Source organism: Xyrauchen texanus, chromosome 12 (assembly GCF_025860055.1).
Source record: "Xyrauchen texanus isolate HMW12.3.18 chromosome 12, RBS_HiC_50CHRs, whole genome shotgun sequence".
NCBI lineage: Eukaryota > Metazoa > Chordata > Actinopteri > Cypriniformes > Catostomidae > Xyrauchen > Xyrauchen texanus.
The window spans coordinates 31467569-31482279 of NC_068287.1; the positions used below are offsets into that span (position 1 = coordinate 31467569).

General features: G+C 36.7%; 2 protein-coding genes across 2 annotated transcripts; one reads left to right on the plus strand and one right to left on the minus strand.

Moving 5' to 3' along the window:
- Positions 1-6460: 6460 nt before the first annotated feature.
- LOC127653360 (uncharacterized) lies at positions 6461-9131 on the minus strand. Its single transcript, XM_052140030.1, has 2 exons — positions 8647-9131; positions 6461-7260 (listed from the first exon to the last, which is right to left on the minus strand). Exons 1-2 carry the CDS (start codon positions 8974-8976, stop codon positions 6790-6792), a joined length of 801 nt encoding a protein of 266 aa, XP_051995990.1. The 5' UTR covers positions 8977-9131; the 3' UTR covers positions 6461-6789.
- A 3318-nt stretch (positions 9132-12449) lies between these two features.
- On the plus strand, positions 12450-14044 carry LOC127653298 (retinal cone rhodopsin-sensitive cGMP 3',5'-cyclic phosphodiesterase subunit gamma-like). Its single transcript, XM_052139943.1, has 3 exons — positions 12450-12645; positions 13160-13200; positions 13329-14044. The coding sequence occupies exons 1-3, from the start codon at positions 12497-12499 to the stop codon at positions 13403-13405; spliced, it is 267 nt and encodes an 88-aa protein (XP_051995903.1). The 5' UTR covers positions 12450-12496; the 3' UTR covers positions 13406-14044.
- The last annotated feature ends 667 nt before the right edge of the window (positions 14045-14711 follow it).

Genomic DNA, 14711 nt, shown 5'->3' on the forward strand with positions numbered 1-14711 from the left:
CTGAGTCAATGAATAAAATCCATGTTAGAACAGTAAAATGATTTTAAACATTTTTAAAAGCTTTCTGTCAAAATCTGCCTTTATTATATAGTTGACTGAAAAGATTATATATAACATACTGAAAAAGATAATATATATAAAAGATTATATATATAAATATACACATTAATGAAGATCTTTAGAAGAATATTTAGGCTCTGTAGGTCCTCACAATGCAAGTGAAAAGATACCAACATTTTGAAGATCCAAAAAGCACATAAAGGCAGCATAAATGTAATCCATAAGACTACAGTGGTTAAATCTATATCTTCAGAAGCGATATGATAAGTGTGGGAGAGAAACAGATCAATATTTAAGTCAAGATTATTTACCTTAAATTCTCCTCCCTGCCCAGTAGGTAGTGATATGTATGAAGATGTATGGAAGACATAGAAAACCGTAGCCGGCGGAATAACGTCTGTATCGTGGGAGAACCGGAGAGAGTAGAGGTTCAGGATACGGTGAAATTCTTGCATGGGCTCTTTCCGAGTCTGCTCGACATAGCAGTCAATAAGCTGGAAATCGAGCCAGCTCACAGGGTTCCGGCTCGACATTATGCAGAAGGAGACAGGCCCTGATCATTCGATAAAGATCTTGTGTTACACGAGGTGAGGAGTGAAGGAAGGCTTTCTTGGAAGAACCACAGCATTTTCTTGTTCCCAGACTTTGTGAACTCAACAAGAGAGAAACGTGACTGATTCAAGGAATGCACGAAATGTTTACATCAATGGAAGGTTGCTTTTGCACTGATATTCCTGGCCAAATTGAGAAAAGATGCTAAGGATGGCCTTAAAACATTCACATACCCACAGCAAGCGATGTCCTTCAAAAAGTCAATGAAGTAAGTCATCTCGTGGTAATCACGTTGCAGCCAAATGGACTGGCTTACTGAAGAATCTGTGCGCTCTTTTTGGGCTGGTTCCACCTAGCAGCTGGAGTTTATTTTGTAGAGCAACTCACCTTCGGTATGATTTTTGTGGATGAATCTACACACACTTTTTGCTTATTCTGCCTATCAGTTGGAGTTTATTTTGAGGAGTATTTCTGGCAAAGTCTTTGGAGTAAGTAATTTGCTTGCACTCATGTTACAGTTGAGTGGACTGGCTCACTGAACTTCCAATTGACAGTTTGAGGAACCTGTCATTCTTTTTGTGCTGGTGCTACCTACTGGCTAGAGTTTATTTTGTAGAATAATACACCTTCAGGTTAGTTTTATGGATGAAGCTACATGCTCTTTGTGCTCCCTATTGGCTGGAGCTTGTTTCATAGATTATCTTTTGCTGTATAACTCTGTCTCACATAATGTGTATAGAAACTCCTGACTTGAGCAATTTGATGGCAAAGTTGTCGCGGGGGCTCTCGTAGGCATGCATGGACTGTTTGAGTTTGGAGGGATGGATGCCAGTTGGCACTGATGTGCGCAGGTTTAATGCTTTTTTCTGTTTTTTTTTGTTTTTGTTTTTTTTGTTTCTAGGGGATTTTCGGGGTTTGATTGTTGCACTAATGTTGGAGTGTGGTCTTTATTGTCTTGTCTTTCAAATGTCAAAATGAGTGGATTTTCTCTCTCCACGTAGAATATGAATGGGTTGGGGAACCCCATAAATAGAAGGAAGGGTATTTCTTATACTTAATCATAAGAAATATTATATAGTGTTTCTTCAAGAAACGCACCTTTCTCTGCAGGAAGCCTAAAAATTTGGGATGGGCATTTTTTTTTATAGTGCTGGCTTGAGTAAGAGCAGGGGAGTTATTACACTGATAAATAAACATCTACAATTCAAGAGTCATTATGGTTTTAGCTTAAATTCAGGGACAAAGGTTGATTTTGGCTCATATTTATGCACCTAACGTTGATGATCAAGGCTTTTTTATAGATCTTAAAGGAATGTTGCAAGCCACTGCCACCCCTCAAGATATAATATTGGGAGGAGACTTTAATCTTTTGATGGACTCAGTCCTTGATCATAGTGGAGAAAAGTGTGCAAGCCCTCTAGGGCAACATTGACGCTTCACAGGATGTGTAAAAATCTTGGCCTTACAGATATTTTGAGACTTTTGAACCCATCTGGTAGGGACTATAATTTTTTTTCATCAGTCCATAAGATTTCCTCTAGAATAGAGGATTTTTTATATCCAAGTCCCTCATTTCATCTGTCCTTGTTTGCTCAATTGGAAATATTTTAGTCTCAGATCACACCCTGGTGTGTTTAGAGGTGTTGCCACATATGAAGAAAAGGAAATCATACAGTTGGTGCTTTAATGTATCTCTCTTGCAAAATCATGAATTCCAACAAATGCTAAAGGCTGAAATCAATGTCTATATAGAGACCAACTGGTCCTCCGTATCCTCTGTGGGCATTGCTTGGGAGGCACTTAAGGCGGTTCTTAGGGGTCGGATCATACAGTATGCCGGTTTCACCAAAAAACCCAAAGCACAAGAACTTGTGGAATTGGAAGGGAATATTAAAAGTGCAGAGGCAGAGCTTAAGTGCCGAATGTCATCTGATGGCCTTGTAGTATTATACATGCAGAAGAATTGTAGCCATATGATTTGAATCTAGGAAAAACACAATCTTATTCCTGGAATTCCAAAACGTCATAAATTGAAAGACTTCGGTTTCAGTGAGTCTCACACCTGGCCAATAATAACTAACAAAGAGACTTGTCTAGATCCCATATGACTTGAAAACTTCTCTGGAAAGAGGCCCTAAGTTCAAACCAATAAAAGACAGAACACACACTCTTTGAGTTCCCGAGAGACTCGGGACACACAAGATTTTGTCCTCCGATATAATAAATAAATTTGCTACAATTAGACTCATCAGATCATGTGACATCATGATCATTGTTCAGCAAACAGCATCTTAAAAAGGACATTCCTTAATCCAGAAACATATCACACAAAGACACAGTACTTTGCTGAATCAATCCTATAAAATATACAAGAACGCATGGAACCACAGGATATCTAGCTTTGCTAGATAATTCTGATAATTGCTTTGAACTGTGGTAAGTTGTATAACTGACAAATTAATGTCTGATGTACCTCTTTAAAATATGTGTAATGATTTATCCATGCAACCTCATCATTCATACAGACAATAACTATCTGATCTTACAGAGGTCCAAAACATTGATGGAACGAACTTTCGACCAAGAGCCAAGAACCAAGTAACACAAAGAACGCAAGGAAACACCACGACACGCAAGTACATCTCCAATATTGTGCTCAAAGTACTGGTATATTAGTTAAATACTTTGGGTAATCTGATAGCAAATCGATGTAGACTCAAATAAGGTTAAATGGTTCTTAAGGAATTGTCAACAAACTCCATAAAGTTCATTTTCACTGTATTGATAATTTATTTCACATTCTGTCACTCTTCTCACCAGCCTGTCTCATGTATATATGTGTTAGATTAGATGTATGTTTAGAATAGCTATAAAGTTTGTCTGTATTCAAAGATGATCTGACTGTGGTATATTTTGATAAATAATCTCATTGCTGTTTCTAAAAGATTTAGCTTCAAAGCTTTACCTAAATACGTGTGATATTATTTTCAATAAGCCATGAGTATAATGTTACTCCAATAAGAGAATTAATCATAATTCCCTTATTAAAGCTAATTCCTTGCAGTAGAAATTGTGAGCGGATACAACGAGATGTTGTATTACAATTTTAATGGTGGAGAATTTTATTCAGACAAATGATCTAGATATTTGTCAATTATCTAATTTATAATGGTGGTCAAACATGACTAATTCCATTATACATTTAATTACCTAATAATTTACAATAAGGACAGTTTAATCTAGTTCATAGCTCACATATTTCAAGACCTTAAATTCCCTTACACATAATGGTGTGAGAATGAGGGCACTTTAATGGTTCCCTTCTAAATGTAGCATACCAAATATCCCTACAGCCTCAGAGAATTGACCCAATTAAAATACAGATATAATGCTATTTTGTCGCGGAAGGTGGGGTTTTGGCTATTCAGGGCAAGACAGTCATACTTTGAGTCGGGGGACAAAGCAGGGAAGCTTCTGGCTCGATAGAACAGAGAGAGACTTTTTCTACCATACCCTCAGTGAAATCTACTAGTGGTGAAATATTTACCTCTGACATTAATAATTATTTTAAAGAATTATTCTTGATCTTTATAGTTACACAACTTTGTCTACAGAAGAGGATATTAGAAACTTTGTGGAACCATTAGAACTTCCTAAACTGTCAGCTGACCAAAAACATTTATTCTGAGATAACCTTGGAGGAGCTTGGTGAGGTAATTAAGGCCTTGCCTGCAGGCAAGGCTCCAGGGCCAGATGGCTTTGCCGCTGAATTTTTTAGATCTTATGCTACAGAACTGGGTCCACTTTTGCTAGAAGTTTATACAGAATCATTAAAGAATGGAAAGCTTCTGCCAACCATGATGCAAGACCGGATCAGTCTGATTCTTAAGAAGGACAAAGATCCAAGTGAGTGTAAGAGTTACCATCCAATTTCCCTGATCCAGCTAGTAAAAATATTGTAAAAACATTTGGCAAACCGATTAAGTAAAATTATGATATCTCTTATAAATATAGATCAGGTGGGGTTTATTCAAGCCGTAGCTCTCCTGACATCATTAGGCGTTTCATCAATATCATGTGGTCAGTGGCGAATGATCAGTCTCCAGTCGGTGACATCACACTTGACTCCAAAAAGGTGTCTGAATAGGTAGAATGGAATTATCTTTTTAAGATTTTGGAAATGTATGGGATCGGAACAAACAAATGGATTCATTTCAGATTATTTTACTCTGGATAGGGCACCCGGCAGGGTTGTTCTGATCCCATTATTGTTCTGTCTTGCCCTGGAACCATTAGCAGCCGTGAAAAGAAAGGAGGAGGATCTTCCAGGGGTGGGGGCAGGAGGTGTGGTGCATAAGCTTTTGCTTTACGCAGATTATATTTTAATATTTGTCACACACACACAATATTTGATACAGTCACTCCCTATAGATGTCCCCCTCTCTTATTTCATAGATTCCTTCATTTGGAATGGTAAATGTCCCAGATTACACTTACATTACAAGTTACATAGGCCGATTGACAAAGGTGGGCTAGGCCTACCCAAGATTGTGTTTTATTATTATGCATTCGGTCACAGACATTTGGCACATTGGTCGCTTCCAACTGAGAGAGCCCCTCCCTGGTTTTGTATTGAACAGGAAGTAATTGCCCCTAACTCGCCATTGCAAAGCCTTTCTATCAAACTAACTGGAGAAGTTAAGTTACCTTTATCTCGCATTTGCATGCGGTATGGACAAAAGTGTCAAGAATGTTTAAATCAGAAATTCTTTTAAATACTGATTCGAGCATATGGCTGTACCCAAAATTATGTATTAATAAGTGGATTGTGAGGGAGATTAATATGCTCGGTGACCTACATGAGAGTGGAGTGTTGAGATCCTTAGAAAATATGGTTCAACCTTTTGGGATTTCCAGGCCTAAATTATTTAGATATTTACAACTGCGCCACCTGCTCTGTACTATTTTTGGGAGTAGCATACACCCCCCTAAAGTGGCAGACACACTTTTTTGTGATTTGTGATTACTGCCTTGAGAAAAGGTCATGAGGCATTAGTGTATTACTCCCTGCAATTCAGAGTCTTGGGGATGGAGCTTCTACTTCTCTCAAGAGATTATGGGAGAAAGATTTAAACTTGGTATTGGAGGAGGGAGTGTGGGTTAAGATTCTTAAAAATATTGTCAACATCTAGAGATGCAAGGGTGGACCCCCTCTAGATTGTATAGGCTTGGTCTTAAAGATACGCCCACCTGCTGGTGATGCCAATCAGAAGATGGGGACACGCATGTTTTTTGGTGGTGTGTGAAGATCCAAGAATTTTGGTTGAGGGTTCAGAGTTTTATGTGTGATGTGTTGGGCACTCAAATTCAGGGGGGAGGGACATATAATTTGATTTGTGTGTATGTTCGGTTTCTTCAATCCTGGTTTTTGAATCAATAAAATTTTAATTTAAAAAGATTATTGTTCATTGTTAGTTCATGATACCTAATGCATTAACTTATGTTAACAAATATAACTTTTTTTGTAAAGTGTCACCAGACACTTGATATCACTGCAAAGACGGTTGCATCTAAAGGTAGCAGAACGAAAAAAGGGAGACATGAGTCAAGGGTTAGAATAAATACAAAAGAATAATTATTAGAGGCCTTTCAGGTTCAAGCAGCTTTTGGCTTTACAAAAGAAATTTAGCATAGCAATATTGATGTGTCTCACTTTGGGCAGAAGTGCAAAGGCTGCTGACAAAGAATGTAGCAGGCTAGCATACAAAAAAGAGTGAATGAGTATTTTAGTAGATTTTGTTTATAAATCTCATGACATGGTGTTATAATTTTTATTTATTTTTTCTTTTATAAGGAAAAACAATTACGCCTGTCATCCAAAGTAGTCTTATATTATGCACAAATAAACAGGTTAACCAAAGATACTGAAAGACGGGTTTGATAAAAAAAAAACAAAATTAGTCATGATTTACCTTTAAATATTGTTTTGTTTTTTATGATTTTTTTTTTATTACAGAAAGTGTATTTAACTTTAGATAAGCTTATTTACATATTTAAAACAACAACAGGCTGTTACAACAAAGTGTTTATGTAAAGAAAAAACAAATTACAGAAAGGTTAAAAAAAAAAACAAAAAAAACATTTTTGTCAAAGAAAAACAAATAAAATAAACAGTCACTACTGTGGTGTTTTAGTGCTCTGTTCTTCCAGCACTTGCATCTCAATGTCAAACATCACGTCCTGTAGGCATTTTTTAAAGACGGCACAGTGCCGTGGTGGCAGTTTGCGCATAAAATCAGCAACTATCTGGGCGTGCCTATCAAAAATGTCAGATTTTTCCTTCTCCAGGAAAGCAAGTACTTGTTTAATGTCTGTGTCTTCAGCATCATCCCTTCTCCTTTTCCTTCTGTTGCGTGGTTCAGATGGGGTTGATGAAGTGGTTGACATGATCACTGAACTTGCATCAGCTTTGCATTGTGTGCTTGATCTCTCCAGTATTGAAGTGCCAAAGCCATCCAAAAAAATAGTTGCACACCGCTCCTCTGCTTCACTGTCACTGGTTACACCAGAGGATGGACCGGCTGATGGTGCTGTGGATGGAGATGATACATCACCCATCATTTGTTTTGAAGGTTTATCAGTTTGAACCTGCAGTATTTAAAAGAACGAGTTAGTGAATGAAATAAAAGAAAATCAACACTGCTAACACAACATGTCCTGGTGCTTGACATAACTCACCATGTAACTTCATATAAGCTAGCTAACTAATAACATTCAAGGAACATTCAGGGTTCATTGAAAGTTAAGCTCAATTTGGCATAATGTTGATTACCACAACATTACCTCCTTCTCTAAAAAAAAAGAAAGAAGCAAAAATCATTATTACAGTGAGGAACTTACAATGGAAACGAATGGGGCCAATTTTTGGTGGGTTTAAAGGCAGACATGTGAAGCTTATAATTTTACAGAATCATTTGTATTAATTCTGCTATTAAAACAGATAGAAAAACGTTGTTTTTATGGCCGTTTTAGGGTTTACAGCGCTACGTAGTCATTGCAACAAGGTTGTAAAATTGGATATAACTTTACACAAAAAAGTATACTAAGTGATTGTGAGAAAAATAAATTGTACATGTTGTCTTTAGTTTGACATCTAACTATGAATGTATGTGTGCGAATCACACCACACGCACGAAGAGTCCATGACCTTCATAGGCCCTAGATGTTGTTAGTTTCTCTTGTCTTATCCTCTTCTCAGAATGTTTTGCACTCCAACCAGCACATACTCTTTTCCTTGAGCTAAATATCTCAGTCGGACATAACACATATCTAGGACTGATTACCATTCCCATGCTATTCCGGTCAACATTTATTGTCCTTGGCTGTCTCGCAAGTCTTGCTATCACTATACTATTGGCTTTTGTTCTTTGTTATATGAAAGGTATAAATATTATGCTTGCCGTAAAAAACTTTGAGTAGATTGAATAGAAACAACCGTGTGTTGTCGTTCTTTCTTCTTCCTTCATGAAGTCTCCAGATCCGCAGACTCCCGACTGCACTTACCCGGGCATGCACAGAAAGGGACCGAGGAATTCTTGATGGCAGAAATGTTGTGTGCTAAACTACAACAATATCCAAGTTTCATTCCTAACAGTGATTTAATCACAAATAATGTTAACACGCATATTGTTTACATCTTGTGGCTATACTTTTGAAATAATGAGTATTTTAACATTTACGGATTGGCCCCATTCACTTCCATTGTAAGTGCCCCACTGGAACACATATTTTTGCCTTTTTTAAAGAAAAGGAGGGATGAGTCAAATTTATTTTTTGTGATAATCATCATTACACCCCAAATGCTGTTTATTGAGCTTAACATGTATTGAACATGAAATATTACTTTAACAAGATCTCTTTACAAAAACAATCGTTGAAAACATGCCGAAAGATAGCTCTATCTTGCTAAAGCTGACTAGTTAGCTATCGTTATATTACAGAATGTGTAACGTCTTCTGTGTAACGTTAGCATACCTGTTTTACAGATGTCATGTTGGACACAGTTTGTCGGTGCCGGACATAAGGTTCGAGCCAGGACATTTCCAAGAACAGCCTGGGTACTTTCGTGTTCGACGCCTCATCTGCATTTTTGCACTTCATCCTTTTCATTGCTTTTCCAAATTTGTCTCGGATGTTTTTCCATGTTGCTTTGCATAATTTCGGGTCATCGACGCCAAGCTTTGAAGCAATTTCCTTCCAAGAGTTCCAGCTCATCCCTGAATCTCGAAAGTCTCTACGTGAACGGTCGTAAAGATGTGGGTATGTTTGCACCAGCTCTGCAACTCTGGTCTCTAATGTGTTCATGTTGTTACTTGTGTATAATCTCAGGTGCGTCTCTCTCCAAGTGTATTTCAATCAGCTCCCTCGTTCAGTGGCACTGGCCAGGGAAACGGACATTTTAAGAGCTGTCACATTTGCAAAATCGTTTCAGTGAACATCGTCTTCTATTTTTTTCTTCTTTGTTTTGTTTTTGGCAGGTTACAAATCAGCGTAAAATGTGCATACTGCCACCTACTATATCGGAGTGTGCAGTATTATGGCTTCAATCTCTTATATTAGAACTACTGTAGTTGGTATCTAGTAGATATCTAGAAATTGTATGATATAATAAAATACTTTAGTCTGTGTCTCTCCTATTTATAATAGGCCTAATCCCTTAAAGGGATATTCCGGTTTCAATACAAGTTGAGCTCAATCGACAGCATTTGTGGCATGTTGATTACCAAATAAAAAAAGGAAAAAAAAATAATCAGTGTTCCAGTGAAGCACTTACAATGGAAGTGAATGATGCTAATTCGTAAACGTTCACTCACTTTTTTAAAAGTATAGCCACAAGAAATAAACAATATGCATATTATCATGATTTTAGTGTGATAAAATCTCTTACTAACCTTTTCTGTGTAAAGTTATAGTACATTTTAAAACTTTGTTGCCATGATGATGTAATGTAAACAAATGCTAAAATGACTGTAAAAATTACGATTTAAACAACTTAACAGCTCAAATACTAAATGAAGAATTAATGAAAGTGCTTTTATAAAATTATAAGCTTTATAAAAATTGACCCCATTCACTTCCATTGTAAGTGTCTCACCATAACCTCGATATTTGCTTCCTCTTCTTCTTCTTTTTTTTTTTTTTTTTAAGAAAAGGATGGACAAGTCAGTAATAAACATTATGCCACAAATGCTGTCGATTGAGCTTAACTTTTATTGAACCATGAATATTTTAACTGCATGCATTTACATGTCTCATATTTATCTGTTTTTGTTTTGTTCATGAGGAATAATGCTTTGTTTAGACCTGCGTGTGCCAATCTAAGTCTAGATTAGATTAATTCTTCTCTTCTGTATCTACTATTGAATGGTCTGATTTGAACCAATGTTTAAACATTGTAATTGTCTCTGGTTCAGCCCTAAAAATTCCCAGAAAGCACTGTAAAAACCAGAGAGCTGCATTCAGATTTGCAGGGTCCCTACGCGGTGTTCACTGCTCCCTGCTGACTGAGCACAGATACTGTTTCTGTTGAAGTTCACTTCATGTGACAAAATTAGTTCATTTTAAACATCCTGCAATGCCATTAAACACAGACAATGTTTGAGTCTTGGTGATTACTGGGCCACGTTCAGAATGGTATACTCTCATACTCACTATTTTTGCAAACGCAGTCCAGATTTCAAGTCAGACAACATAACATAGGCTACTCGTGTAAATGCATATAAATCACAGGTGAACTTTTACACACACAAAGTAATGTGCATGAAGTTAATCCTCGCCTGCGGCCTGCAGGCGATGGTGAGTAATGTTAGAGTGATGTTAACTTTAAAAGAGACCCAGTGCACACTGTGAAAGACAGATGGAGGATTTTCTGTCTCCCCTTTTCTTTAAACTGTCTTTAAAATTCAGTTCCTTTTTGTATCAGTTCTTATGTAATCTAAAAATGCTGTGTAGACTCACAAAATGATATTGTGCCTGTTGGCCTTAATCCAGCTTAACTGAAAATATGCTGGTGTTCTTTTTTTGAATGCATTAAAGCACTCTGCAAAATGGCACACATATTCTTGTTCCACATTTGACATCTGCCTCTGTTTTAAGGGAGCAAGTGATCTTAATGGTGACCAAACTCCAACATCAGTCTCAATCTCTGCTTGAGGGGCTTAACTATAAGCACATTAGTGAGTATTGTACCTTATGCCACAATGAACATCAGCAGCCCAGTTCTCTCTGAAGTGATGATAGGATTGTCTTTCTCACTTTTCTGTTTACATGTATTGTTACATAATGTGTTGTTAAAGTCTTTTGAGACAATCCATAATAGCTCTTAACGATTAACATTTCAAGTTACTGTTATACATTGGCATTAGAAATTCTTATACATTGTTATACACTGGCATTAACATAATTCATAATTCAATGAATTATGATCAGGGCTGAACAATAAAACATTTAATTGAATTTTTTTTACTGGTCCAGATATTTCAAGATAAGATATATTTATTTTTTTATAGCTACATGTGAAACTATTTAATTTAATATTGAATTTATGTTTCTCATTAAAAATAACGTTTTCTTAAGAACAGTTACAATTTATTAGGTTTTTAATTTGCAATAATAGCTGGAAATTAAGCAGGAATTTTTATCCCTATAATAAATGGATACAAATTCAGTATACACTTTTCCTGTAAAATAATGGCTTACAGTGATTTGATTATAACCCACTTTAACTGAAATGTTATCCAACTATAATGTTACCGTGTTGACACATTTAAATCAGATTAATTCACAACAACGTTCAGTACATCACAAAAAAAGATTGCGCTGTAAAAACAAAAACAAAACAAAATTTGTCAAATAACCTAAAAAGATTTGCTTCATGTGGTAATAAGCATGTATAAATGAAATGGTTTTATTCAATTCAAAAATGTTATTTAATCTGTCCAAATCAACCTGACACATTAGGTTGCACACTCAAAAAAAAAAAAAAAAAAAAAAAAAAGGATACCTTTCCCTTGAGGTATCAATTATATATATATATATATATATATATATATATATATATATATATATATATATATAAACTATTATTTAAACTGTTTTCACTATTGAACGATTGATGCCAGGCCATCATTGTAAAGAAAATTAAATGATTAAACAAAACCTCACAAAACAAAAAACTAAACAAACTGACACACACGCCCCTGATAATGATATTGTAGACCTTTTTTTTTTACCCCAGTAATATATGTAATCATATGTTTTCATTCTTGAGTAGAATTATAGTAGCTGGCAACTCCATGAAATAAGATGTTTGCAGAAGTCTAGAATGTTCTTTGAAACACTTCTCTCATCCAAAGCAGCTTACAAAGCCATCTTAGGTAAAGTCATTCATAAAGTAGTTGACTACTTCTAGTTGGCACACACGTGTGCACCTGCCTTAAGAGATTTTGTCTTCATTCATAACCTCTCTGTGCAGTGTCAGAACGCCATGAATGAAACATATGTTCTCTCTAATCCATGACAGACACTCCCGGTCTACTCATATATGTCAGTCAACCAATGTGAAAGATTTAGCAATGAAGGGACATTTTGTGTTTTCAGACACTAAGGAGGAATACTGGCCCTTTGCCCAAGTTAACCTGGAACAGATTGCTTCTGTGTCACTGTGCCAATCTCTCAGTCTTTGTTGTTGTCCCATTGACGCAAACATAGGCCAGCCAGAGATTATTTAAACCAGCTTTCATCAAACAGTCCAGACGCACAGGTAGAGAGAAGTATACAAACACAAAAGCCTCTCTTGCAGAAGAAGTCTGATAGAGACCACAAGATGAGTTCCGCAAATTGCAGCGACTGTCTCAGCTACTCACCCATAAGCCCGACAAATGGGCCAACCACACCCAGGAGGGGACCCCTTCAATTCAAACAGAGGATGACTAGACAGTTTAAAAGCAAACCCCCAAAGAAGGGAGTCAAAGGGTGAGTATATAACATTTAAATTTGCATTGAATCATTTTATTTTTTTATCTATAGCGAATGAGGAATACAACATAAACTATTCATCCTATGGAGGGAGTTACATTAGTGCTTCAATACGTTTCAAATTTGACAGAAAAGCACAGGTTAAAAGAGATGAAAGTGAAACAGTTAAACTATACATTTTTTGTTTTGTATAGTTTTTGCTGTGTGTTTTGCTTAGTTTTATTTACAACGATTGCCTGACATCAATTGTGAGAAAACAGTGAACAAATAGTTCGTTATATTTAACAGTATATATTATAGATTTTTGTTCTCTGTGCATTGAGCCAAGTAACATTTAAGTTTGCATTGCACTCTGTTGGAGACAAAATTTTATTCAATATAAGAAAATAAAGTTGGCTAATAAGAATTAGCCATTATTAAAACAAATCTCTTTAAAACTTGAATTAGAAAGCAATTGGAGGATGTGATCTTCAGTCATAATTTTCTCCACATTCTTTTCTCCTCTCATTAGATTTGGAGATGACATCCCAGGAATGGATGGTCTTGGCACTGGTGCGTACAGCCCATTTTGAACGTTGTTTGTGTAGTGATCACATTACACTGTGTTGTATTACCTGTATGTTAATCCCATTAATCTTGCAAAGTACTTTTACTTCCTAGCCAACTCCTCTCATTCACAGACATAACCGTGGTGTGTCCCTGGGAAGCCTTTAGCCATCTGGAGCTGCATGAGCTTGCTCAGTATGGTATTATCTGAGACAGAGGACAGGAGGTTTCTTGCCAAATATGTGTCACCTGGTCTTGGAGACAACTATGGTATAGGATCAACATTAGCAAATCTACTCAGAATTTAAATGAATATGATGTTCCAGGATCAGCATGGTGACAATGATTCTGGAGCAACAAAGCAATGATGGCCCTGGATCAACATCAGCAAATCTACACAGGATTGAAATGATAATGATGTTCCAGGATCAGGATTGCATTTACGGTTTTGGATCAACATTAGAAAATATATACCGAATCACTGAAATTATCATTCTGGATCATCATTCATGATAAACAAAGTCAAACAAATCAACGAATGAAGATGATCGAGGAACACGTCCTACAGCGACTGTGCACCAGATTGTGTATGATATTTTATGTTCCCTTATTTTATTTAGTCTATATATGGAGGAATGGAAAAATTTGTTGAAACATTCTTTATATTTCTTTCACAAAAAGAGTTGAAACCGTTACATGAGTCGATGCCAGAGAGCTGTAATGTGGCACCTATTGATTTGAGAGGATTTAGAGATGGCTCTAAATGGATTAGGACATACTAATCTGAATTCTCAATCTGAAGGCGGCTGCCCTGCGCTACCCTCTACGCTGTTTTTTTTATTTGTATTAATTTAGCTGATGTATTGTGTTAAGTGATTAAATATTAAATAAATAACTGTATGGTAAAAGCTTAATACTCTTTGTTAAAACAAGCATGTGTCATTGTGGAATCCATAATAAACACTACCAACATGCATCAAACTAACTCAAAATGTACACCCACGGAGCACTTTATTAGGAACACTATGGTCCTAATAACGTTCCTGACATAGTCTTCTGTTGTTGTAGCCCATTTGCCTCAAGGTTCGACGTGTTGAGGCTTCTGAGATGCTATTCTGCTCACCACAATTGTACAGAGCAGTTATCTGAGTTACTATAGTCTTTCTGTCTGCTTGAACTAGTCTGGCCATTCTCCGTTGACCTCTCTCATCAACAAGACTTTTCTGTCTGCAGAACTGCCGCTCACTTGATGTTTTTTTGGCTCCATTCTGAGTAGACTTTAGTGACTGAAAATCCCAGGAGATCAGCGGTAACAGAAATACTCAAACCAGCCAGTCTGGCATCAACAATCATGCCATGTTAGGGGTGGCTGTGGCTCAGTTGGTAGAGCAGGTCGGCCACTAATCGCAGGGTTGGTGGTTCGATTCCTGTCCCACACAACTCCACATGCCGAAGTGTCCTTGGGCAAGACACTGAACCCCAAGTTGCTCCCAGTGTCAGGCTAGCACCTTGAACGT

What these genes read in the sequence shown, in the direction of transcription:
- LOC127653360 (XM_052140030.1), bottom strand. Translation starts at nt 8,976, where the DNA reads ATGAACACATTAGAGACCAGAGTTGCAGAGCTGGTGCAAACATACCCA. An exon ending in ACATGACATCTGTAAAACAG is followed by an intron (nt 7,261 to 8,646) that starts GTATGCTAACGT and finishes TAAATACTGCAG; the next exon opens with GTTCAAACTGATAAACCTTC.
- LOC127653298 (XM_052139943.1), top strand. Translation starts at nt 12,497, where the DNA reads ATGAGTTCCGCAAATTGCAGCGACTGTCTCAGCTACTCACCCATAAGC. An exon ending in CCAAAGAAGGGAGTCAAAGG is followed by an intron (nt 12,646 to 13,159) that starts GTGAGTATATAA and finishes TCCTCTCATTAG; the next exon opens with ATTTGGAGATGACATCCCAG. An exon ending in AATGGATGGTCTTGGCACTG is followed by an intron (nt 13,201 to 13,328) that starts GTGCGTACAGCC and finishes TCTCATTCACAG; the next exon opens with ACATAACCGTGGTGTGTCCC.